Raw genomic sequence first — 27,396 nt, forward strand, 5'->3', positions numbered from 1 at the left:
CCCGCCCCAAATGACCTTGTGACAAAGGAATGAAAGAGGTTACTATCGGACAAACTGGAGTCAGGCGATGAGCCAAGTGCCAACATGTGGGGCTCGGGGAGCACAATATGGCTTTTGATTGTAAAGATCAAAGTGAATGCTTTCCAGTATGTTGCTAAAACATGCAATTAAGCCCGTGCCTCGGAGTTGTGAACAGTTATAGGGAAATTAAGGTTCCAATACAAATGTTTGAAACCACACAGCACTCCATATCTTGTGTTGGACTTAAACAGCACGGCAGTTTATACAGTATGAACCATCAGGGTTTATATATATATATGGTTATCCAGACAGTTTAACCTTTACAAGTACGCCAAACTTGAATGCATTGTAGATTTACATTCAAAATACTCCCTCTCTTTCTGTCTCCAGTTGTTTAACATAAAATGAATTTCTGAGGGGGTCCATTCAAACTCGTGACGTCCTCAAAATAAGAGTGAAACCGCCTCTGAAAATTCAGACGATCCTCTATAACGTACAGCATGGTAACAGAAATGTAACAAAGTTTTTAAAAAAAAACCAGGGCTTGGAAATGGTGCTTTAATTTTAGCCCGGGTGTTTAGACAACCTAATTGTGGGGAGGGGAGTGGAATAAAGAAACAGCTTTTGAGAAAACAAAACTAAAAATGCATCTGAAGAGGCTGTGGGCGCTAGGACCTGCAGGAAATCCTGGCACAATGACCTACATTTTCCCTGGGTTTACTGCAGGCCATTGACTTCGCTTATTCAGGTAATGAGATATTTGCTTGCCTGCAAGTTTAAAAAGTCGTGTTGCTTTTGTGGCATATAAAATACAGAAGGGAGCAGCAATGCGTGAAAAGACCCCCCCTTCCCCCAGAAACAAAATTGCTGCATTTTTCGTACTAGATTTAAGCCAGTAAATAAATAAAAGTATTGAGAGGGGGGCGATTGCACCCCAACCATTCCCCCAATTTCTTGTACGATGCAACAAAAAAAAAATGCATGGCGTTGCGCATATATTAGAAGTGTAATTGCATGTGTGAGAGAGCTTTGCAAGCATAACATGCCACCAATGTAGAGCCAATCAGGGCTGGGGTGTGGTGGTACCAAACCCAGCCGGACCAATGAATGCAATGCAGTTCTGTCTTCCGAAAAGTATCAGCCGGCTGCTTTATTGATCATCTGCTTTTTTTTCTCCCCCCCTCCCTCCCTCCTGCTCTGTCTTCCTGCTTCCCCAAGAGCGCTGGAAATCCATCCTTCTTCCCCCATCTGCAACATGACCAGCGCCAGCACCGAACCTGCCACCCCGCCGGACTTCGTGGATGAGCGGACGGTGGACGATGACTTCGACACCACCTACAAGGAGAAGCAAGGGGCTAAGCCGGCCATGAAGCTGGTGTGGCGGAACATCATCCTAATGGGGATTCTGCACCTCTCCGCTCTGTACGCTACCGTCCTGGTGCCTTTCGCTCTGCCCCTAACGTGGCTCTGGGGTAAGATCCATTTGGAAATACATTTGCAATTTGTTAAATAAGTGCAATTGCATTTTTCTTTCCTATGCTCCAATGACGCATCAGCCTTTGCAAGTGGGTGGAGCTTTTTTTTTAAAAAAAAAACCATTAAAAATGCACAGATCCTTTTTATTTAATGTAATTCAGTGGAAATGCTAAAATGAGCCGCTGCTTAAGGCATTGAAGCTGTTTTTTTTATTGATGTGTGCATTCAGATTGCTCACTGGCTTTTTATATTTTGCTGCGTATTTGAGTCTCGCAACGTGCCTTTTGTTCTCTCCGGCGTGATACAAGATGGTTGAGGCTTTTCACCGTCTCTGGGTTTTGTTGTTGTTGTTGCATTGACTGTGTGTGTGTGTTTTATTCTCTTGCAGCCGCCCTGTGTTTCTTTCTCAGTGCCCTAGGAGTGACGGCTGGAGCTCACCGACTGTGGAGTCACCGTTCCTATACAGCCACCACGCCGCTTAGGGTGTTCCTAGCCATTGCCAATTCAATGGCTTTTCAGGTAAGAAGGGGGAACAGTTCTGGCTGTGGCTCATTTTGTATAACCAGAGAAAGGAAGGGGAAATCCACAGGCTGTTTTAGAATTTGAGAAGGAAGCACAATAATAAGTCCCCTCAAAAAAAAAATGAGTAGGTGAATCTCCTACTTCTTCCTCCCTACACTGATTGTGGCTGCATAACCTCTGCAAATCTTTCTCTCTTTCCCCCCCCCCCCCCTCCTTCCTAAAGCTTTCAGTCTGCAGGATTTCTGTGTGATGGAAGATATTTGTTTATAGTGATGCTTCATTTCCCTGGCTCACTCAAAATTCCTGTGTGCTGTTTTAGCAGACATGACCCCATCTAGAATAAAGTTAATATGCAATGGTAATTTTACACAAACTGCTGGTGGAAATTAAACTTCTATATGTCTTGTGAAGCCATTGTGTTAAACCTCCTAATTATTTATGTTTATGCAGAATACCTGTAGTTTATACTTCTGTAGTTTAAACTGCCTCATTTTAAAAAAAAATTCTCATCCTTGTTTTCAAATCCCTCCGTGGCCTTGTCTTTCCCTATCTCTAACCTCCTCCAGTCCTACAAGCCACACATCTGTGCACCCCCACTTTCCCTTTCATCACTGTTGCCAGCCAGCTGGGCCCCAAATCTCTGGAATTCCCTCCTCTTCATAAGTTGCTCCTTTTAAAACTGTCTCTGTCCCCAAGCTTTTGGTCACCTGTTTTTAGTATCTCGTGCTCAGTTAAACCTTGGTGCTCCTGTGAAGCACCTTGGGATGTTTTACTATCTTAAAGGTGTTTTGTTTTCCATGAATAATTCACCTTGTTGCTGTGTGGAAATCCCAAACAGTGTCCTTCAGACCACTCCCAGTGGACCACAATCTGATTGGACCCCAATCAGGACTCCAAAAATATGTTTTAAATTTTCTAAAACTTTTTTTTAAAATTTCTAATCTGATGTCCTGTGTGGTTATCAACAGGATACATATGACTAAACCCCTACTTTACTTTAAATAGCTCTTTTCAGTTCAGATTCATTATCACTGTATCTGTTATAATTATTCTGAGCACCTGAGATGCACTTAATATGCACAAAAAAAAACTACAGATGCTGGAATCTGAACCCAAACTGCCCTGAGGGCACTCTGGTCAGTCAGCATCTGTGGAAAGATGAGAGCACTTAACACTTGGCTGTCCTCTTGACTGGCTGTGGATCTTTTTTATTGGTCCAGGTTACCAGTGTGTCCTCTGCGTAATGATACAGAATGCCCAGTAATATAACAGTTTTCCTGTAAAGTATACACAAGATTTGCATTGCCTGCAAAACATGCACATGATGTACAGTGTATCCTGTAGTAGTTGCCTGGTATACAAGTTGCAGGATCCTCCATCTTGTACAGTACCCCTGTTTAATAGTATTGTCCTGTATAATTAATACAAGGTGCTGTAACCCAGTAATAAATGAAATGTACTCTATACTTGTATATGTAAGCTGCAGTACTCTTCTATGGAAAAGATAGTGTCCCCTGTATGTATGTATTCAAGTTTAATATACACAAGATGCAGTATTATATCTAATGTATCGTGTACTGTGTTGCTGCATTTATTAAATAAAGTCGACAGGGAGATTGATGCAGAGGGACACTGGTTGATGGCGTAAATGTTTCCTCTGCTAGCTGTAAGGCTCCTACCTGAATTGAGTCTTCATTTAAACTTGTGGGTTTGAGTCCACTTCAGAAAACTATATGAGCTGTCATAAAATGGCAATTTGCTCAGACAGGCTACCGAGCTGGAAAGTGGAACTATTCACATTGGTGCAGTAGAGATGCTTTCCTGAGGTTAGGTTCAGGTATATTGTTGGAGCAGGACTTCAGCCCTGGGACTGATCACTGGGGCAGCTTAGAGAGAGCTTTATACTGTCTTATCCGTAATGTAGCTTGCATACAGGGCTCACAATATACCATGGTATCACAGTGAAATCTTACTGTCCAGTAAACAGCATCTGTCTTGGGTCACTGCCAGTTCATCCAGGTGTGCTGTTTCAGGAGTTATTCCCAATGAGGCAAGAGCATTAAAAACATTCCTTTTCAAACCTACACACTGACTGACAATTCAAGCATGTGCTAATATAACATTGAGAGCCAGGACACCAGTGCTTGGGAGCTGTATATAATTCTGAGTGGGGGTGCTTAGGGCCAGATTTTAACCACCTCAGCCACCTAACCTGGCAGCAACCTCACAATGTCCCCACCTGCACCCAGTGTAACACACGGCGTCACTTGGGTCAGCCTGCAGGCTTCTAAATTGGCACTGTTAATTTAACATGTCAGTTTAAACTTGTGTGCACTTAAAACTTGGCTCGAGACTGCCCAGAGTCCATTTCACATGTAAGGCCATCACAGCTGGCGGAGAGCGGAGGCTGCCATCACAGCTGCCTGGAGTGGGTTTCAGCTCAGCTCTCCGCACAGAAAAGGCACTGTTCTAAAATGAACTACGAAACTCTGGCATGCATTTTAATGCTTGATACAGACAACTAACATGCTATATAGTGTGTGTCAGCTGTTACAAGAGGGAGCGCTGAAGAAAACTGGGAAAAATGATGCACTGTGGGATGATGCACTAGGAATGTGGAAGGAGGAGCAGATAGGCCTGCGGGCATGGTGCATGGGATGTGAATAGGGTGAATGAGAGGAGACTGCCCCCCCCCCCCCCCCCCCCCCAACCCTGAGGTTACAGTTTGACATCTCATAACTTTCCCTCTTTTTTTTTTTGTTTATTTAGAATCATATTTATGAATGGGCTCGAGACCATCGGGTTCATCACAAGTTCTCCGAGACAGATGCTGACCCTCACAATGCCACACGTGGCTTCTTCTTCTCTCACGTCGGTTGGCTGATGGTCCGAAAGCATCCGGATGTGATCGAGAAGGGGAAGAAGCTGGACCTCGGTGACCTGAAGGCAGACCCCGTTGTTATGTTTCAAAAAAAGTTAGTACTCACTTCTATCAGCATATGTGGAGAAATTGCAATACTGTTAACAACCTTTATACGTTTCAGTTCCTGTGTTCAAGCCTAGCCCGGTCTAATGGGATGCAAATCCCCCCCTTGTCATTTAGCTGCGAGGGTCCTCTGTGAAATTAGTATGGCCAGTTCCAACTGAGCACGAGTCAGCGACACATAATGGACCCTAGTTTGGCACAGATGGTTGGTGCGGGAGATCGACCAACCACACTGGCACAGGGGAAGGAGTGTTCTTCAGAGCTTGGGGTTGGGGCACATTGTTGTGGCAGAGCAGAGGGAAATTTCTATATCCAGTTGTGCTGTCCATAACCTGGGAGCATCTGGTGCTGATACCAGGTGCCTGAAATAGTGTTCAAAAAAAAAAGTTAATGTGGCAACCTCAAGTTAACCATTGACCCAGTGATGAATCCAATTTGCTCAAGGAAAGCTTAGCATAGTTTAATACTAAACAAAGTGCCCATTCTTGGTCACGGGATTAGCCAGGGCTGAGTATTCATCAAGTTTGACAAAGATAAGATAATACTGGACTGTGCTGAGTCAGTTGACCTGAGCCAGGGAAATGGTTGGCCCCAGTATTCCCACATTAAGGAGGATGTTTCTCCTGTTGATCGCTATTCAGAGACTGCAGTGGGAAAGTAGTGAGTGCAGGTATCTCATGACTACAAGAACCTGCCTTTCGTCTTCAGACTCTCAGGAATGGGTAAGGTACAGAGTGGCAGCTAGAATTACTGCACTGTTATATATATTTCACAAATTCAGGGTGTCCCAAAGCACTTTAAGCCTATGATGTGCTTTTGAAATGTAGTTATTGTAACATAGGAAGCAAGGCAGAGTATTTGCACACAGCAAGCTCCCATGAACAGCAATGCGATGACGACCAGATCATTTTTTTTGGTGAAAATTTTTGAAGGACAGATGTTTGTCGAGACACCATGGAGAGAGGAAGGGCTAGGGAAATGAGACTCCATTGTTATAAAATGTCCCTTTTGTGCTGTCGCGTGTCAGGCTGCCCTGGGCTACTTTAGGTATGTTTTTGTATTTGTCAGTATTGAGAATTGGAATGGTTTACCTACTTTCAACCCAATGTCAACATTTTGAGGAGTGGAGATTAAAAGCACTGTGCTGGCTTGGTGCTAAGTAACATTCGGGCTGCTGTCCCTCATCAGATAACCCCGGGTCAAGTATAACCTGGATTGGATACAAAGTTAAGCTTTCTCCGTGCAGCCCAATCAATCATTCCCTAATTGGGTACATCATAGAATAAACACTAGAGTGAATCTCTCTCTGCATTTTGCCATTGAATGCTTTCAGGTTAGGTTACAGCGCACGTTCAATGAAGGGGATCCTTCCCTATATACTGTCATCTCTATTCCCCATCAACTATTCCCACCTCTCGAGTGTACTGAGCTGGATGCATGATAAACACACTGCAGTTTGCTGTAACATAAGTTAAATACAGAGCAACGGTCTTTTTACTCTCTTCCCATGAAGTCTTGCAAATCTGGGATAGCATCATTTGGATCTAGCATATGTCTCCCTCAGTATGACTCGCAAACAATCCCAAGTCAAGGATAGGGCAAATGTAAAGAGAAAACACTCCCAGTTTGCCCTAGCTGTGTACCTCCATTCAAGGCTGTGAGGAATCTCCCTATTTTATCAATGTTGAAAATGGCTTTTCATGACCGCTTCTTGCCCAAGCTTGAAGTCTCTCGGGATGTAATGTCTAAAGGGTGAGCAGTTTATGGGATTGTGCCCCATTATGCCGTGAGTCAGTGTGCCCTAACTCAGTCATGTAGCGGGAGCTGCGTTTTGTCACATCAGTTTGAGTCGGATTTAAACTCCAGCCATGAATGTGGAAGAGGAATGTGCACCAGCCGATATTCTGTATAAAACAATCCCTTTATCTTGCATCTCTGAGGGCCAATAAGCTCCTTCAAAATTTAGCACAGGCTTCAATTCGGTACACAATATTCACTTGTCCCTCACTTCCAGAAGGTTCTATTAGCTGATTAAGTGGCTCAAAGCACCACATGACTGCATTCATTGTTGAAGAGGCGAAAGGCATGACCTGATCAGTGCTGATGCTGCCTGGCTGGTCGTACTGATTTGCAGAGGAAAGGGAGGGAAACCTGGAGGCGAAACATCGGGGGCAATTGTATCTCCTGCCTAGTGGAAATGGCTGCAGAAAAGTTCAAATCGAGATAGTCGAGTGATTTGCCACCTCCATTCCTGCTCTGTCATCAGAGCTCCCAGAGGAATGTCCCAGATACCTAGCTCAAACCTCAGGAATTCATTGCACATTTGAGGGTCAGTAAGTCATGCCCCCGACTTGAGAATGTCGCACAGCCCATGATTCAGCCCTATCGCCATGTAGCTTGCCCTGAACACTTGGTATAACAACCCAGCAGGCAAGAGGAGGAGGCCAGAGGCCTGGAGAACAGGGCAGGTTCTGCAGTAATAACGTGAACTGCTGCGCCCCTGACCTATTTTCCAGTCAGCCTGCAGGCCACCTAATATTCAGCTGGAGCCCACAGCGAGCTTGCAGCTCACCAGATGTTGACTAGGCCCGGCCTTCAAAATGGAGCAGGCCGGCTGCCGCAAGCATTAGCTGGCAATGGCGAGCCAGTTATCCCAGCCAACTGGCTGCCCTTGTACCTGCAGAGGGAAGAACGATCCATTTTGCAGGCCAGAGAAACCCACTCGCTCATTCCCAGCCTCCCGCCACAGAAAGTAATTTTCCCAATAACCTTTTTATTTTTTTGGGCCACTTCCTCTTGCCAGCCATGTTTTTGGTGAGCGGAAGGTTTGTGGTCTTGGGACTTCAATTTGCACGGGCTCTCTCGACTTCCCTTCAAGCATAAAATAAATATTCACATTTGGATCTCGAGTTGAAGCTGTCGCGCACCTTAATCAATTTCCTTCCTTGGTTGAGTTTCCGTTTCTCTTGGTTACTTTTATGAATGCGCTTTTCTTAATGCTCTTGAAGTGAGAGAGCATTTTACTGCCCAACCCCAGGTGATCGGAGACCATGGTGACAACCATTTTGTTAGGCCACTTCATTAAGAAAGTCTTGCATTTATGTAGCTCCCTTCAGGGTGTCCCAACAAATCCTACAGCTGCTGTTAAGTAGCAAATATAGCAGCCAGGAAGGTCCCACAAACAGCAATGTGATAATGATCAGCTAGTCAGTTGGGTCAGGGATAAAAATATTAGCCAGGACACTAGGGCAAATGCCCTGTTCCTCTTTGATTATAGTGTCTTAGGTTCTTTCATGTTCACCTGAGGGCAGACAGAGCCTTGGTTTAATATTTCTTCTGAAATACGGTCCACCGTGCTGACACGAGAGTGTCAGCCTGGATTATGTGCTCAAGTTTCTGGAGTGGGTCTTGAACCCACAACCCTCTGACTCCGAGGCAAGAGCACTACCCACTGAGCCACAGGAGCATTGAAGCACTAGCCATATAGCATGGGATTACTATGTGTAATGGGAGTGGTAGAACGTTGGTGAACCTGTTGGGTTTCCAAGATAATCCAGCAGATTTAATTGTCTTTTTTTTTTGCTCGAGCACAAATTATTTGGTTAAATTATAGAATGTGCCACACATGCCCTCTGGATTACTAGTCCAATATCATAACATTACATTTTAATCAGAAAAGTGGGAAGAATATATTCAACCAGAAATTATGAAGACATGGGACGGGCTAGATAGAAGCAGACTGTTTCCAGTAAGTGAGGAGTTCAAAACCAATATAAGATTATTAAATGTAAGAAATTTGGAACAGAGGGTAGGCAAAACTTCTTCAGAGTTGTAAGGCTGTGGAATTCACTTGGAATTTGAGAATACACAATGAACGGGAGGATATTGAGAAGGGAGAAGAAGTGAGAGACCTTGGAGTGCATGTCCACAGGTCCCTGAAGGTGGCAGGACAGATTGATGGTGGTAAAGGTGGCATGTGGGATGCTTTCCTTTATTGGCTAAGGTATAAAATACAAAAGCAGGGATGTAATGCTGGAACTGTATCGAACGCTGGTTGGGCCACAGCTGGAGTATTGTGTACAGTTCTGGTCACCACATTACAGGAAGAACATAATTTGCTCTGGAGAGAGTACAGAGGAGATTTGGATAGGCTAGGGTGGTTTTCCTTAGAACAGAGGAATCTGAGGGGTGACTTAATTGAGGTGTACAAAATTGAGGGGCCTAGATAGAGTAGACAGGAAGGACCTGTTTCCCCTAGCGGAGAGGTCAATTACCAAGGGGCGCAGATTTAAGGTGATTGGTAGAAGGATTAGAGGGGACATGAGGAAAACTGTTGTCACCCAGAGGGTGGTGGGTGTCTGGAATTCGCTGCCAGGAATGGTGGTGGAGGCAGAGACCCTCAATTATTTTGAAAGGTACTTTGACATGTACCTGAAGTGCTGTAAACTGCAAGGCGATGGACCAAGAGCTGGAAGGTGGGATTAGATTGGGTGGCTAGTTTGTTTGGCTGGCATATGGGAACCGGGTGGCTAAATGTCAATGACTATTTGCCCACATGAGGGTAAATGCTGACATGGACTGGTTGGGCCGAATGGCCTGTTTCCATATTATACGTTTGTATGAATCAAGTGTGAACCTTTGCTGGCTGAATAGGCAGGGGTCAACTTTGACCATTGAGAAGACTGGTTATACCCCCAACTATGGCACTGCCAACTGATAATTGACCAGGATATGTTCATCTTCATAACCATTGCCCTTCCCTTTCAGATACTATAAAGTCTCCGTGGTGCTCATCTGCTTCCTCATCCCCACGGTTGTCCCCTGGTATTTCTGGGGCGAGTCACTCTGGAACTCTTACTTCATTGCTGCCATCCTGCGATATACATTGGTGTTAAATGCCACCTGGTTGGTGAACAGTGCAGCACACATGTTCGGGAACCGGCCTTATGACCGTTGGATCAACCCCCGGGAGAATCGATTTGTCGCATTCGGTGCAATAGGTGAGAGACCTGATTTCTAAGCCTGGCATTGTTGACTTTATCAATGTAGTTTACTTTGTGATGAAAGCTGTGGCTCATTTGGTAGCACTCTCGCCTCCTGAATTCGAGGTTTGTGGGTTCGAGTCCCACTCCAGAGACTTGACCACAAAATCCAGCCTGACAGTTGAGTGCAGTACTGAGGGAGTGCTGCACTGTTGGATGAGGTGTTAAACAGAGGTTGTATCTGGTGGATGTAAAAGATGTATTTGAATAAGAGCAGGGGAGTTCTGCCTGGTGTCCTGTCCGATATTCATCCCTCAAACAACATCACTTAAAAACAGATTACCTGGCCGTTATCGCACTACTGTTTGTGGGATCTTGCTGTGCGCAATGGCTGCCACATTTCCGACATTACAACACTTCTGAAGTGCTTCATTGGCTGTAAACTGATATGGGATGTCTGTGAAAGATGCTATATTATTGCAAGCCTTTCTTACATTTTCTTTGACATATCTGGCCTTTCAAGTAGGCAATACCTGTGTTCCACCTTTTTTAATGCAAGTTTTTTCAGCTGTATGTAAATCCAATTTCTTTTCTGCTGAGGTTCACCCACCCCATTTCATTCAACCAGTTGTTTTCATTCCTGGTGGTATTCCCTTTCCGCAACAACAACCTGAATTTAGATAGCACCTTTACCCGTTGTCGAATGTCCCCAGGTGCTTCACAGGATCAGTATCAGACAAAATGAGCCACTTAAGGAGATTTTAGGACAGGTGGCCAAAGGTAGGTTTTAAGGCATGTCTTCGAGGAGGAGAGGGAGTTCCAGGGCTTGGGGCCCAGGCAGCTGAAGGCACAGTCACCAGTTTTGAGCAAAGAAAATGGGGAATGGGCAAGAGGCCTGACTTGTGAGGGTTGTAGGGCTGGAGTAGGTTGCAGAGATTGGAAGGGGTGAGGCCATGGAGGAATTTGAAAACGAGGATTGAGAATTTTAAAATCAAAAGGGTTGGACTGGGAGTCAGTGTCGGTCAGCAAGCACTGGGGTGATCGATGAACAGGGCTTGGCACGATTTAAAATATTTACGGCAGCACTTTGAATGAGATCAGGTTTATAGATGGTGTAAGATAGGCCAATCAGTAAAGCATTGCCATAGTGCACCAATTGCATGCTGATTCTGGCAGTTGACTAGCAGGCCCCAGGCCTCTGCAGTGTCGAGCTGGTTTGACAGCAGTGACCGACCTGCATTCTTTCAACTTCCTCCAGAAAGCAGCAGCTTCTGCTCTTTGCCCACAGTCCAGCTAAGGTTAAAGGTTCGGCATTAATACAAAAGCAAAATACTGCAGGAAATCTGAAATAAGAACCGAAAATGCTGGGACGCGCTCGGCTGGTCTGGCAGCACCCGTGGAGCGAGAAACAGCGTTTCAGAACTCTGTTCTAACAACAGCTGGTCAAGCTGAAATGTGCTCTCTCTCTCCCCTCTCTCTCTCTCTCTGCCTCTCTCCCCCTCTCTCTCTCTCTCTCTCTGCCCCTCTCCCCCTCTCTCTCTCTCTCTCTGCCCCCTCTCCCCCTCTCTCTCTCTCTCTCTGCCCCTCTCCCCCTCTCTCTCTCTCTCTCTGCCCCTCTCCCCCTCTCTCTCTCTCTCTCTCTCTCTGCCCCTCTCCCCCTCTCTCTCTCTCTCTCTCTCTCTGCCCCTCTCCCCCTCTCTCTCTCTCTCTCTCTCTCTCTGCCCCTCTCCCCCCTCTCTCTCTCTCTCTCTCTCTCTGCCCTCCTCTCCCCTCTCTCTCTCTCTCTCTCTCTCTCTCTGCCCCTCTCCCCCTCTCTCTCTCTCTCTCTCTCTGCCCCTCTCCCCCTCTCTCTCTCTCTCTCTCTCTCTGCCCCTCTCCCCCTCTCTCTCCCCCTCTCTCTCTCTCTGCCCCTCTCCCCCCTCTCTCTCTCTCTGCCCCTCTCCCCCTCTCTCTCTCTCTCTCTCTCTCTGCCCCTCTCCCCCTCTCTCTCTCTCTCTCTCTCTCTCTCTGCCCCTCTCCCCCTCTCTCTCTCTCTCTCTCTCTCTGCCCCTCTCCCCCTCTCTCTCTCTCTCTCTCTCTCTCTGCCCCTCTCCCCCTCTCTCTCTCTCTCTCTCTCTCTCTGCCCCTCTCCCCTCTCTCTCTCTCTCTCTCTCTCTCTCTGCCCCTCTCCCCCTCTCTCTCTCTCTCTCTCTCTCTCTCTGCCCCTCTCCCCCTCTCTCTCTCTCTCTCTCTCTCTCTGCCCTCTCCCCCCTCTCTCTCTCTCTCTCTCTCTCTCTCTCTGCCCCTCTCCCCCTCTCTCTCTCTCTCTCTCTCTCTCTCTGCCCCTCTCCCCCTCTCTCTCTCTCTCTCTCTCTCTCTCTCTCTCTCTCTGCCCCCCCTCTCCCCCTCTCTCTCTCTCTCTCTCTCTCTCTCTGCCCCTCTCCCTCTCTCTCTCTCTCTCTCTCTCTCTCTGCCCCTCTCCCCCTCTCTCTCTCTCTCTCTCTCTCTCTCTCTGCCCCTCTCCCCCCTCTCTCTCTCTCTCTCTCTCTCTCTCTCTCTCTCTCTCTCTGCCCCCCTCCCCCCAGATGCTGCCAGACCTGCTGAGTATTTGTCATTTTTTTTTGGTTCATCCTTCAGCTTTGGTATGTAGGTGAAAGGTGACTTGGCTATGACAGTTTGTTTCAGTCTCGCCTCCTCGATTAGATCTGGTAGGGAGTGGGGAAAAGCTATTCCGATGTCACTCTGGAGTCTCGGTGAGGTGCGGATTGTAAGAATGTCAAGAGAAAATGGAATGTGAGCCAGCCATTTTGTCTAGCCTCCTTCCCCACTCTCTCTGCTCTCTCCAACACATTCGATTCCACCCATTTAAATCTCTTGAACGATCAGTGTAAATATTCCCTCAGCCCCCAAAGTAACCCAGCAAATCTCTAGAATATTCATCGTATTATTGCATCTTAACGCTGACTTTGGCCTCTTGAATAGACCAATAATTCTCCACATGACTCGACTCCCCCACCCCACAACATACCATGGCCCGGAATGAAATGCAAACCCCTTTTTTTTTTTTGTTCTAAGCAAACTACTTGCAATTATAAGTTGGATTGATGTAGATTTCACTCTTAATTGGCTAACCCTGCCTGTGGGATGTAGTTGCCCCTGCCCCGCTTCATCAAGAGACAACTTGGACGTGTATTGCATCCTTAGGACGTAGTATGTTTTACCACGTTAAGGTATGCTGCGGGAGCCTAATTGGACTAAATTTGACAGTGAGCCACATTGGGAGATAATGGGATGCATGGCCAAAAGCTTGGCAAAGATGCAGGTATTAAGGAGTCTCTTAAAGTTGGAGATGTATAGGGAGGGAATTTGAGAGCTTGGGGCCTAGGTAGCTGATGGCAAGTGGTGGAGCAATTAAAATTGGGAGGCACAAGAGGCCAGAGTTCAAACGTGGGAGCTGGATTTATTTAACAAGAGACAGTAAATGTTTTTAAAATATCCGATACTGTAAACAGTAATGGATAGCCTCGTTGATGGGGAACATAATCCTTCACACAGTTAATAGCCCATTCTAAGTGTTTGAATTAGGAAATTATTAACCATGAGCCCATTGACCATGAGTTTGAACAGCTCTCTGAAATGGCCGTATCTCAAGGTTAGGCCAGCCCTGAGCCATTTCAGTTGTTTACTCTTCCAGTAGCTGAACCATGCTTTTATGGGCCAGGCTTTTTTCATTAACCAAGACACAACTGACAGGATTTTATACTGTGTGTGCATAAGGGAGGGGGAGCTGTTTAGATCTGTGCAAAATGGAGTTCCCTAATGAGTGCAGACACCAGTACCTGATTCCACCCTGGGCTACACGGCCCACTCCAGTACCCAGCCCCTCCTCTGTGCTGAGATTGCTAATCTGGTCTGCGACGGTGGGGCCAATCGTACTGACGGCCATTTAGTAACTTCCAGTTGAGTCTCTTTTTTAAAAAAAAAGCGTAGTCATCACCAATGAGTGATGCATCAGGCTGAAATAATGTGATTGTCCCATTGATCACTGAAGAGTGAGAGAAGGGATGTCTTAACGGTTATCACTACTCCCATATCGCTTGGTTACTCCAGTCAGAGTAGGAGAGCAGGCTTATTGTAAACAGTGGTCATTGTCCATACAGTGCAGTTAGTTTCAAGTTTATCTAGTGTTGATTGGTTACTGTGGTTTCATTTGATTCTTTTATTGAACAAACTTGCTTTAACATATGGTGGGCTCTCTAGTTTTTTTAAAACCATGCAGTACTGAGGGAGTGCTACACTGTCGGGCGTTCCGTTTTTCAGTTGCGACGTTAAACTTGAGGCCCTTCTGGGTGAAGATCGCGTGGTACTGTTTGAAGAAGAGCAGGGGAGTTTTCTCTGGGATCCTAGCCGAGATTTATCCCTCTGACAACATCACTCAAACATTTCCTAGCTGGACATTATCACATTGCTGTTTGTGGGATCTTGCTGTGTGAAAATTTGCTTCGGCAATTCCTACATTGCAACAGTGACTGCAGTTCGAGGGGGAAAAAAAGTAGTTATTTGACCAGAAAGCACTTTGAGACTACTTGGGGTTCTGAAAGGCTCTATAAAAATGCAAGTTCTTTCTGTATAAAATCCTGTTGATTGTGTCTGGTTAATGAACTCGGGACCTGGTCCTAGAAACGGATTCAGCCAATGGAAGAGTAAGCAAATGAAATGACTCGGGGGTGCTATATAAATGTTAGGCTTTCTTTTTACAACAACTTGCATTTAAATAGAACCTTTTACATAGTGAAACAAGGCCCTTCGCAGGAGTGTTATCGAACAAACTTTGACACTGTGCCACATAGGACAGGTAACCAAAAGCTTAGTCAAAGTTTTGAGGAACATAGAGGGGAAGAGGGGTTTAGGGAGGGAATTCCAAAGCTTGGGGCCTCAGCAGCTGAAGGCACAGACGCCAATGGTGAGCTAACAAATCGGAGATGCTCAGGAGGCCAGAAATTGGAGGAGCGCAGAGATCTCAGAGGGTCGTAGGGCGGGAGGCAGTTAGAAATATGGTGAGGCAAGGAGATGTAGGGATTTGTAATCCAGGATGAGAATTTTAAAATTGAGGTGTTGCTGGTGGTTTGGAAGCCAATATTGGTCAGTGAGCACAGGGGTGATGGTGAATGGGAATTGCTGTGAGTTAGTGCAAGGGCAGCAGTGGTTTGAATGAGTTCGTTTTTATGGAGGGTGGAAGATGGGAGGCTCTCCTAGGAGAGCACTGGAATCGAGGTAATAGCTAATTCGGAGATGTTTAAGCGTTTTTTTTTTTCCTTTTTTTTAAAAAAAAAAAGTTTGGTGTTAATCGTGTCCAATTGTAGCATTCTTGACCAATTTCCCATCATGCTTTGTGCAGGAGAAGGGTTCCACAACTACCATCACACATTCCCGTATGACTACTCAACCAGCGAGTACGGCTGGCGAGGGAACATCACCACCTGCTTCATCGATATGGTGTGTTGGCTCGGACTGGCCAGTAACTGTAAGAAAGTGTCCAAGGAGGCTATCCTGGCCCGCAGGAGGAGAACTGGAGACGGCAGCATCAGGAGTGGCTGAGCGAGCTTGAGTGAGCAGACTGTCAAATCACTCTGACGCTCCCCCTAACGCCAAAGACGCCACCAGTCATGAAGGCAGTTTTGTCAGCAGTTATACGATTTTTTTAAGGTGGAATCTTTAAGATAATTCTCATCTGTCTGCGTACCAGTAAACCGATGAAAGACTGAATAGTGGGACAGCCTTTAATATAACAATTGTGCTTCATTGTTGGCAATAGACATGGTTCATTCTGAATTTTGGAATTAACATCTTGCTGAATGGTAGTCTTTGGGGACACTTAGTGTAAACTTTCCCTTGCTGTTTGTACCAGAGCTATTTAGTACCAGTGTTTGGTGTTCTGAATCCATAAAGTAACCCCCGCCCCAAAGGTTCCTTACACCAGTAAAGATTCCACCTTAAAACAATTCCATCTCAAATCTAGCCTCAGCCATGCGCTAGAGATACAAAATAAACCCCATAGCCTTGGAAGAGGGAAGTGCTTTTGTAGATAATTGGTGCTTTATGCTGTACCAATGATGCGGGAATGATTAGATTGAGACGGTGGGGCCACTCAAATTCTGGCTATTCTTCTGTGAAATCTTTTTCTTTTGAAGGAAAGGGTTAATTGAAACCGTTGCACACCCCCATCCTCATTTCAAATACAAGGTCGAGTCCGATAACCACACTGTATACTATACGCCCATTGCCTTCCGTAAACCAATAAGCCGATGGATTTTTTTTTTTAAAGTTTGTCACTAAACCACGTACCCTGGAATGGCAGTTTTGTTCCTTTTTCCTCGGTGCTGAAGTCACATATCGTCTGCAACAAAGAGCAGACAAGTTCAACTCCTTCAGAAAGATTGCAGCCTCGATCGATCCCAAGTGCTGACTAGTTACATTCTGTGTTTCCACACAACAAAAAACAAATGTCTGGTGACTTGCTTTTTTTTTGTTGCATAGTTTAACATTATTTTCCCACCCCACCCTGTTGCCTTCTCCACCCCTGTAAACTGCCATTAACACAAGTATCAACTTTAATATAACTGAAAATCAGAGCCTAGCCTCCTTTGTTAAAGGAGTGGGGGGGGGGAATGGACTGTTGGCACACATTGTGCCCCTTAAACTCTTCAATATTGACTGAGATTAACACGAAAGACAGTTTACACCAAATGTTAGTCAGCATGACAGTATACCTGCACCAAACAATGTCCTTGTTTCCAATATTCCAATGGATCTGTCTATCATTTCCACAGGGTTGCCTGTGGAATTTTTCTGCAGTTGGCGTTTTAGATGGTCGGGACTGTACCGGTTGAAGTTTGCTTTGAGAGACCCTTTTATTCCGAGATTTTTTCAGTCTTTGTGTTTGGTGTAAGGTGCAATGCCATTGTTGTATTGTTGTGACTAAATGTCCCTGTTGTGCTTCAAATAATCATGCTGAAAATTAATAGTAATATAATTAAACACTAAAAGATAAAACTGTATCAGGCTGTTGCCATTGAGACTGTCCCAAGTATCGAGGGCCAATTCAGTTTGTCCAAAAGCCAGCTTGCAGGGCTGTACTTCAATCAATCCTCCAGTAAATAAACTCTGGTGAATATTAAATGGGGCCAGCTTTTTGTCTGTAGCTGATCTGGTGGTTCTTCTTGACACTCTCTCTTCAATGACCCGACATTGTAGATCTATGTGAAGGGACAATGTCTGTTCGCCCCCTCCAGTTGCGGATCTGAACATGTGTCAACTCTCCAAAGCTCAACACTGTTCACTGCACAGTGGATCTTAAAGTAAATCAAACTGCAGGAACACAGACTGGTCATTCAAAGCCTGACTGAACAGAGATTCAGTCTGAATCCGAGGCATGGTTAGTGTTCAGAAGCTGCTGGGAAATTTTTATTTCACCTGAGGGAAGAGGTGTGACCTTTGCCCCCTCTTTATCCCCACTGCCACACAACAAATATGGTTCGAGTTCAGACTACAGGAGCCTAAACTGGCCACTGCATGTGGGTCAGGAGTCGCTGTCGAACAGATGATTTAAGATGCCCACTAGTGAAGACTGCCATGTTTAGTAAGAATTGATGCACTTCTGTCATCTGCATGCCTTAATGATTGACAACTCAATCTGAATTCAGTTAGCGGAGGTAGAGGTTAAAGGCCACAAATGATTGTTCACCAATTCCCAGCAATGCTGAGATATCTCCTTTCTTCAGTCGCCATTTCTACTTTTTATTTAAAGAAATGTTTCCACTTTTTTTTTCTCTCTCTCTCTTTTCCCCCTCCCCACTTCAAAGCAGTGAATCATGTTGGAGAGGTTTTCGGTGCCCCTCTGCTGTCTAGGGCCATTGTCCAAGCCTAGATGGCAAATCGGGCAGGCTGCTCCTCCAATGGGGAGGAATCCCAGTCACGCCTGACCCTACCCTTGCTTGATGGGCACAGGAGGTTGAAGCCTGACTAACTGCACCTCACAGCCCGTCCAGTCAAGATCATCTGAACTCTGAAGAGAATTGTCTCTGCTTTATAAAGGTCGGTGTCTGTAATCTATAGAAATACCCTATTTATGCAGCACTGTGGTCTGAACTTGCTGTGAACCTTGTCACCTATTCGAACAGAGCCATTGGCCCATTTAAAATAAAGGTTTAACTTCTTCCACTTCCCTTCTCCTAACATCTAGGCCTCTCAGTTAGGGTGTGTGAATGGGTGCTGAGAACGGGAGCAGGGGGTTAATTTTAATGAACCGTGGTCTGCTGGAGCAGTGTGCAGGGGATGGGAGTAGAGGAACTTGCAATAAACAGTGCTCAATCTTCACTGAGGGTGGTGTCTGAATATATCTGTCCTCTTTTAAATACTTTGGCAAAACAGGAACTTGGGTTGCTTTTTCTATTTGGACTTTGCCCTCACAGAAATGCTGCTCTTGTCAGGCGCTCCTGTGGGCTTTGTTGACTGCATTCCAAACTTTTGCTCCCCGAAAGCCTGAGCAGGCCTGTAAATCAGATAAGAGGCTGTAAATTTGCTGCCATATATTTAGGATGATGCAGGCGCAGTTCCTGAAACAGCGAGTACTTTGCCTTGGAACAGTGTAATCGTTGGTGGAAATGCTTCGGGACTATTTATACCACATCTTGTCGCTAGGCAACCTACTTTTACTTTCAAGCGGTGACTCCTCACATGCAGACATGTGCTTTCCTGTTTATTACAGGATATAAATCTGTCTAAAATGCCTTCGGAAAGAGAGTATGTACTCACTTGAGCAGACTTAACTACTTCATTATCTCGAGACTTAGAATGCAGTCGCAAAGACAGAGGCATTCCTGAAATTTCAAATACTTTCATTTTATGCTATGGACCAATTCCAACAACAGGTTTAGGATATTTTAAGGGATATGCACTTAACAGGAATTTAATATTTCAAACAGAAAACAGTATTGTGCTGCAGACAGTGTTACAAGTCTGGTCAACTGACCTAGACGAGAGATCCACCATTTTGGGAGCTGTTTCTGGGTCTTGACTGTGATACCTGGAGGGCAGCTTGTGCAATGGTGGTGACTGGTGTGTGTCAGGGCAGGGACTGCGGGTGTGGGCTGGTGAGGTTACACCAGTTCTCCCGGGCAACGGCGGGACAGAGAAGCACTTTGCGGGTTTAGTGACCATAAAGGGGCTTTGGGAGTCTGCAGTCTCTCGAGAAAGTGATTGGTGCTGATAGCAGGCGGGCTGATTGCAAAAGGCAGTGTGGGTAGGGCAAAAAAAAAAAGAGGGCCAGTCTTGTCCTTTTGAGCCATTCCGCAACACGTGAGGCAGAAGTAATGTTTAATTTATTTTCCCTCTAACCAGAGCCTTCCACCACAGTCCTAGGAACAGTTTCAAAATAACCCCTCTCACTTTTAAAAATAACTCCCCCGCATTCCTGTTTCCTACTGAGAAAGACATCTATCTAAGTGTTAAGTGGCAAAGGGCCCAGAGCTGTCTAAAGTGCTTCATCCTTATTTATTATAACCAAAATAGCAGTGGGGGGAAAATCTGGAGATCGACTGAGGATCGTTGAGCTGGACCTTTTCTTGATTTACATCGAATATGCAGTGCAGAAACAGGCCATTCCGGATCAGATGGTCCATGTCGGTGTTTCTGCTGCACATGAGTCTCCTCTCACCCCACCAATATATCTTTCTATTCTATTCTCCCTTGTGTACCTTAAATGCACAAAGACAGCCTTCTGTGTGTCTTTTCACAAACTGGATTCGATCCTATTTACAGTGCTAATGCCCAGGCTGGGGCGTGCTCTCGCTATCCATTATGGGAAAGGAATTTCTGGAGTTTTTTTTAGAATTATTAATAATGTGATTGGCACCTCCTGACCTACAGCTCCATGTTACATCTCATAAGAAATGGAAGAAACTGAGGTGTATTTTACTGAGAATTATAGAGTAGGAATCTTTTTCTGTTCTGGAGATGTGGGCATCATTGGTAAAGCCAGCATTTGTTGCCCATCCCTAATTTCCCTTGAGAAGGTGGTGGTGAGCTGCCTTCTTGAACCGCTGCAGTCCATGTGGTGTAGGTACACCTACAGTGCTGTTAGGAAGGGAGTTCCAGGATTTTGACCCAGCGACAGTGAAGGAACGGCGATATAGTTCCAAGTCAGGATGACATGTGGCTTGGAGGGGAACTTGCAGGTGATGTTCCTATGCATCTGCTGACCTTGTCCTTCTAGGTGGTAGAGGTCACTGGTTTGGAAGGTGCTTTCGAAGGAGCCTTGAAGAGTTGCTGCAGTACATCTTGTATCTGATCCACTGTGCGTTGGTGGAGGGAATGAATGTTGAAAGTGGTGGATGAGGTGCCAGTCAAGTGGGCTGCTTTGTCCTGGATGGTGTTAAGTTTCTTTGGTGTTGTTGGAGCTGCACCCATCCAAGCAAATGGAGAGTATTCCATCACACTCCTGGCTTGTCTCTTGTAGATAGTGGACCGGCTTTAGAGAGTCGGGAGGAATCTACGTCCTGACTGGAGGGTTGACTAACAATGAAACGCTTGAGCATTTTCCCCTTTATTCCAGTCTGTTGGTTCACCTCAGGCTTTCGACATGGGATACTAGACTGTAATCATTTAGAAACTGGAGAGATCGATTAGTGCTTTGCACCAATTCAAGGATTCACATTAATTGAACCCAAACCTATATTTACCCCACCACGCCTTTTCTAAGATTTCTTGAAACTTGTAATTGGAGGTGTCTACAGAATTACTCTGTACACTGGAAGTAATATTTAATATGCAGTAGTCAGTATTAGAACGAAACAGCCACAAACACATTGCACATGCATCCTGTGTTATGTGCTCGAGTTTGTTGCATACTCGGCACAATATAAGGGATTTAGAAGACTATACAGTTCCTAACAAAAACTGAAGCAGAGGACGCCCCGACAATATAGAGTGCATAATAGAGATCTACCTTCTACAACACATTCCAGAACCAGTTTAGAAGGAAACCCTTGGAATAATTGGTTCGTGGATTGCAGGAGGTTGGATCAGCAGAGATTGTTCATTAATTTGAATGACCCTCTCTCTGCATTGTGTGCAGCAGTGTTGCTGTGACATGCCCCCGCAGAAACCTCTTCCCAGTTACTCGACGCCGCTGCACTTGGCCGTCAGGCATTGTTGTGTAATATTTTAGGTGGCTTTTTTTTTTCTAAGTTTGTGAAGTATTCCTGAATTTCACTTGGTTGCTAATGTTACTCAAGGCACCTCTGCCATTGACTAGTGTTAGGGTCTAACCTGCTGTCGGTCAGCCTGGGCTGTACGTATGGAGGTGGCGAGAATGAGTTGTGAGCACGTGGCTGGCATCGTGGGGCTGCAATTGAATTTGAGCTGGGGATGCAGAATGGGCTGTATCGCATTGGTTGATAAAATGAGGGAGAGCGGAATGGAAGGATATGTTGATAAGGTGAGATGAATTAGGAAGGGAGGAGGTTAGTGTGGAGTATAAACGCCAGTATAAATTGCTTGGGTTAAATGGCCTGTTTCTGAGCTGTAAAAATTCTGTTACGTGCCACACCAGATGTCGGTTCTTGAAGTCAATGGAGCTGATTATCGGGCAGAGGGCATTACATACAACCAATGTGATGCCACCTATATTACCTTTCCCCTGCCAGTGTCTAATTCCACCTGTACATCACACGGACACTCGTGCACGCCCCTTGTGGCATCACTACCCACCGTTACAGTGGGCTTGGCAGATACTACTTGTGCCAGTTTCAGTACAAAAAAAATTAAAACAAAAAGTCCATTAAAATAATACAAATAAAAATAGAAACAACATATGAAGCCCACCTGCATTGTAACAGACTCCAACCAGCTGAAGCCTTTCAAAAATGCTATCTTGACTCTGCTGAGGACAGGCCCATTGAACTGGTGTTTGTTACTCTGGATTTTGCAGCCAGTGTTACCATGGGCGGAAATTGCATCCAATTCTTCAATGTGTTGGGAATGCTGTTTAAATTAGTCCAAGAATCATGCTGTTTGCCCTCTTCTAACTGATTTTGCCATTTTGTGTGTGTGATGAACAAAAATAAAATTATACAGGAAAAAAAAAATTCTGTTGAGTCTCATTTACTGCAGCCTGAAGGATATCCTATCTGTTCGTTTATTTATGGAACATTCACTTCAAATGCAGGAGTCAGGGAGAATTTCATCCATACTATCAACAGAAATATCTCAAACCCAATCCTTTCAAACTGATCCAGGATTTCGATGCAGCTCCTGCATTGAGGAAGTTTTCCCAAAGGTGCCAGTATCGAGCATTCCCAGGTCAGGTGTGACACAGGTATCAGCTGTTGCTCAGTGGGTAGTGCACTCACCTCTGAGTCAGGCGGTTGTGACTCTTGCCCCGCTTCGGAGACTCGAGCACAAAATCTAACCTGCCACCCCTGTGCAGTACTCAAGGAGTGCTGCATTGGTGGAAGTACTGTCTTTTGAGCAAGGCATTAAACCAAGGCCAACTCGGGTGGACTTAAAGATCCCTTGATGCTGTTTCAAAGAAGAGCAGGGAAAGTTTTCCTCAATCCCCTGGCCAATAATTATCCCTCAAACAACATCACTGATGCAAACTGGTCACTATCACATTGCTGTTCATGGGATCTAGCCTAGTTGCTGCATTTCCCACGTTATCACTGACTACACTTCAAAAGTGTAGTAAAACACTTTGGAGTGTCCTAGATTGTGAAATGTGCTTTATCAATGCAAGTTTTTGTTTCAGGTTTCAGGCAGAGCTGAAGAGCTGCCCTACTGTACCTGTGTGAGATTCCATTCTCAAGCCAGCCATCCTTGTATTCTCTCTGAATGCAATTGTCAGTTTCAGGGCAGGCTTCTGATAAACCATGCTCACTAGGAGCTGGATTGAGACTGCCCAATTTCACTTACAACTAGCAGACAAAGGAGAATTTCTCACAAACACACACACACACACAGGCGAAGGGTTTGTAATTTAAGATCTACAGTGTAGTCCTCACCACCTGTATGTTTTAGGGCAATGGGGTACAACAACCATTTGTTGGGGTCCTTTAATGTGCATTTGATGTGGAACAGGAGGAGGTGATTCAGCCCCCCCCTCCCCCCCCCTTCCTAGCCTGTTCTATCATTCAATCCAATCATGGCTGATCTGTAGCTCAATTCTATTTGCTTGTCTTTGCTCCATATCCTTTAGGTCAGAGGCTGGGAATTCTGCGGCGAGTAACTCACCTCCTGTCTCCCCAAAACCTGACCACCATCTACAAGGCACAAGTCAGGAGTGTGATGGAATACTCTCCACTTGCCTGGATGGGTGCAGCTCCAACAATGCTCAAGAAGCTCAACATCATCCAGGACAAAGCAGCCCGCTTGATTGGCATCCCATCCACAAACATCCACTCCCTCCACAATCGACACACAATGGCAGCAGTGTGTACCATCTACAAGATACACTGCAGTAATGCACCAAGGCTCCTTAGACAGCATCTTCCAAACCCGCGACCTCTACCACCCAGAAGGACAAGGGCAGCAACTGCATGGGAACACCACCACTTGCAAGTTCCCCTCCAAGTCACACACCATCCTGACTTGGAAATATATTGCTGTTCCTTTATCATTACTGGGTCAAAATCCTGGAACTCCCTCCCTAACAGCACTGTGGGTGTACCTACACCGCATGGACTGCAGCGGTTCAAGAAGGCAGCTCACCACCACCTTCTCAAGGGCAATTAGGAATGGGCAATAAATGCTGGCCTAGCCTCCTGACTCCCCAGAGGAAATCCTTTCGTTGTTTCTACCCTATTAAATCCCTTTATAATTTTAAACTCCATGTTTAGATTACACCTCAAATTTCTAAACCCAGGCAATACAAACCCAAATTTATGCAATTTTAAACAAGAAAGCTGTCATTAGGAGTGAGTGGCTGACATCAGCGGGCTCAGGATTTGAATCAATTCCTATCAACAACACTGAGGAAAAGAATCAAACTCATCACAGTCCACGAAATTATCTTTCCAACAGCTTGACACCCACGCGGCTTCAGCAAAGTGATCTGAGAAATAGTGCGCACAAAGAGAGCGTGTTTATTCTCCTTTTAAAATTGGATGAAAGATCTCTGTGATGACTAAGTGAAGGTGTCTGAGTCATCAGTGAGCAAGTCCAGGTGGGTGTTACACAGGATTACACAGTATTCACAGCACAAAAACAAACCATTTTGCCCAACTGGTCTATGGCAGTGTTTATGTTCCACATGATCCTCCCAATCCTCTTCCTCTAAGCCTAACCAGTATCCCTTTCTCCCTTTCTTCATTTTTGCACTTTCTCCGGTGCCTCTATATTCTTTATATACCACAGTGACAAAAACTATGACAGTTCTTGAGCAAAAAAACTCAATTCGGAAAAGTAGTGCAACTTTTGAGCACAATTTCCACCAAATTGCTGATTAAATTGGCAACTCTATCCCACTTGTTATGAAAGTGCTTCTGTTTTGTTACATTTTTTTTTTGAGGAATTCATAGTCAAACTGAAGAAATGTTGGATCAGTTTAATAAAAGCAAAATGCTGCAGATGCTGGAAATCTGAAATAAAAATCATAAAATGCTGGAAATACTCAGCAGGTCTGGCAGCATCTGTGGAGAGAGAAGCAGAGTTAATGTTTCAGGTTAGTGACCCTTCATCGGAACTGGCAAAGGTTAGAAATTTAATAGGTTTTAAGCAAATAAAGTGGGGGTGGGGCAAAAGATAACAAAAGGGAAGGTGTTGATAGGACAGATGGTCACGGAGAATAACCGAAGGTCATGGAGCAAAGGCAAAGGGTATGTTAATGGTGTGATGAAATTCAAAGCGTTAGTGCAGAGAGGGTGTTAAATGACAAAATAATGAACAGCTCTGGCCAAAAGCACAAACATGAAAAAAAAGTGGACAGACACATGGTCAAAAAATGAATGATGAAACAAACTAAAATAAAATAAAAATAAGAAATAAAACTAAAAATAAAAAAGGGGGGGCCCGTCATGCCCTGAAATGATTGAACTCAATGTTCAGTCCGGCAGGCTGTAGCGTGCCTAATCGGTAAATGAGATGCTGTTCCTCGAGCTTGTGTTGATGTTCAGTGGAACACTGCAGTAAGCCCAGGACAGAGATGTGAGCATGAGAGCAAGGGGGTGTGTTGAAATGGCAAGCGACAAGAAGCTCGGGGTCATGTTTTCAGACTGAGCGAAGGTGTTCCGCAAAGCGGTCACCCAATCTGCGTTTGGTCTCCCCAATGGAGAGGAGACCACATTGTGAGCAGCGAATACAGTATACTAAATTGAAAGAAGTACAAGTAAATCGCTGCTTCACCTGAAAGGAGTGTTTGGGGCCTTGGATAGTGAGCAGAGAGGAGGTACAAGAGCAGGTATTACACCTCCTGTGATTACATGGGAAGGTGACGAGGTGTTGGGGGTAATGGAGGAGTGGACCAGGGTATCGCGGAATGCTGACAGGGGAGTGGACGGGAAGATGCGTTTGGTAGTGGCATCACGCTGGACGTGGCAGAAATGGCAGAGGATGGTCCTTTGGATATGGAGGCTGGTGGGATGGAAAGTGAGGACAAGGGGAACCTGGAAGGGGTGAGGGTAGAGATGCGGGAAAAGGGCCGGACATTGTTGAGGGCCCAGTCAACCACAGTGGGAGGGAATCCTCGGTTGAGGAAAAAGGAAAACATATCAGAAGCACTGCTGTGGCAGGCTGCATCATCAGAGCAGATGCGTCGGAGATGGAGAAACTGGGAGTATGGAATGGAATGGAATCCTTACAGAAGGCGGGTGTGAGGAGGTGTAGTCGAGGTAGCTGTGGGAGTCAGTGGGCTTATAATGAATATTAGTAGACAGCCTATCCCCAGAGGTGGAGACAGAGAAATCAAGGAAGGGAAGGGAAGTGTCAGAGATGGACCATGTAAAGGTGAGAAGGGTGGAAATTAGAAGCAAAGTTAATAACGTTTTCCACTTCGGGTCGGGAGCTGGAGGACACTGGAGGGAGCAGGAGGATCATCAAGAGGACACTGAAAGGACTTACTTGACAACAACATTTACTGGTTTTCACATGGCTCAAGTTAAAAATAGAACAGAAACCCAGGTAACTGGGAAGATGTGGGCAGAGAAGTGACAGTTCAGAAGGTGGACATTCTGTTTCCAGTTGCATTTTTGAACTGTTTGGAGTTGTGAATGAACTGTTTAAAAGAGGTTGGAGTTTTAAAAGAATAAAACTAAAGCCCAGCCTGTTCCATCTCTTTCAAAAGCCTGCAGAAGAAGAAGAGAACTTCCAAGGAGAGAAGAGAATTCCCAAGGAAGGACAGAAGACCACAACCCAGCTCAGCTTTCCAGCATCTCTCTAAAAGACCCTGAGAAGTCCACTGTGTCAACTCATCTCATCTCCTGCCTTTGAAGAAAAGCCTGCTAAATTAATTCTCAACGCCGCCTGAAAAGAACTATTCTAAAAGATCCCAGTGACCCGTCTACGTGTACTCGGAGGCCAGACTCTATGCGAATTTTAGAACACGATGTATCTCATCTGCTGTTTCTTCAAGAATGATCAAGTATTCAGCCCAAGTGTTTTTTTTTTGTCTGTAACAGAGCTCTAAACAAAAAAGCTCTTTTATTTTCCCAGTTAACCGGTGTATGTGTGTGTGTGTGTGTGTGAGGGGCTAAGGTAAAAAGGGAGCTTTTATATTTCAATCTGTGTGTTTATGCTTTACTTCATTACTGGTTAAAACTTGTTTTATATAAACTGAGAATTATGTTGTTTATTAAAGAAACCTGGTTGGTGTGTTTTATTCTGGGGAAAATAGAACATATGATTGACCATATCGGCAAGTGGGAAAAAACTTTAATATATGCTGTGACCTGTGGAGCAGTGGAAGTAGAATAAATAGTGCACTCCTCCCTCTTCAGTCGCAACATACTGTGTGCGGGAGTCTTTACAGAGTTACAAAGATGCATATTCATAAATGCTATGTTCAAATCTACTTTCCAAATCTTGACTTAATAAAGCAAGTTGCTATGGAATCATGAGACATGGAAAGAGGCCATTCAGCCTATTGTCTCTGTGCTGGCAATTTGTCCCGCTCCTCCATGATCTTTCCCCGAAGCCCTGAAAATGTCTCCTTTTCAAGTATTTATCTAATTCCCTTTGGAAGGTTAATATTGAGTCCGCTTGCACCACCATTTCAGGTCTAACGAGGATGCAAATGATGGCGAAATTTAAGAAGTTGGGATCACAATACTACTTGGGAATCTCATTTCTGAGGGACAAGCCTAACTGGAAACATGCCAAGTCCCCTCACACAGACATTGAGACAGTCTGACAATGCACCTCAAAAGATAGCGTTCACAA

At 45.2% G+C, this 27,396-nt stretch overlaps 1 protein-coding gene across 1 annotated transcript; it reads left to right on the plus strand.

Annotated features, from left to right (window-relative positions):
- Window positions 1-1,079: 1,079 nt before the first annotated feature.
- On the plus strand, window positions 1,080-17,145 carry LOC137355512 (acyl-CoA desaturase-like). Its single transcript, XM_068020742.1, has 5 exons — window positions 1,080-1,493; window positions 1,886-2,016; window positions 4,789-4,994; window positions 9,773-10,005; window positions 15,365-17,145. Exons 1-5 carry the CDS (start codon window positions 1,277-1,279, stop codon window positions 15,562-15,564), a joined length of 987 nt encoding a protein of 328 aa, XP_067876843.1. The 5' UTR covers window positions 1,080-1,276; the 3' UTR covers window positions 15,565-17,145.
- The last annotated feature ends 10,251 nt before the right edge of the window (window positions 17,146-27,396 follow it).

This window comes from Heterodontus francisci, chromosome 42, assembly GCF_036365525.1.
Source record: "Heterodontus francisci isolate sHetFra1 chromosome 42, sHetFra1.hap1, whole genome shotgun sequence".
Lineage (NCBI taxonomy): Eukaryota > Metazoa > Chordata > Chondrichthyes > Heterodontiformes > Heterodontidae > Heterodontus > Heterodontus francisci.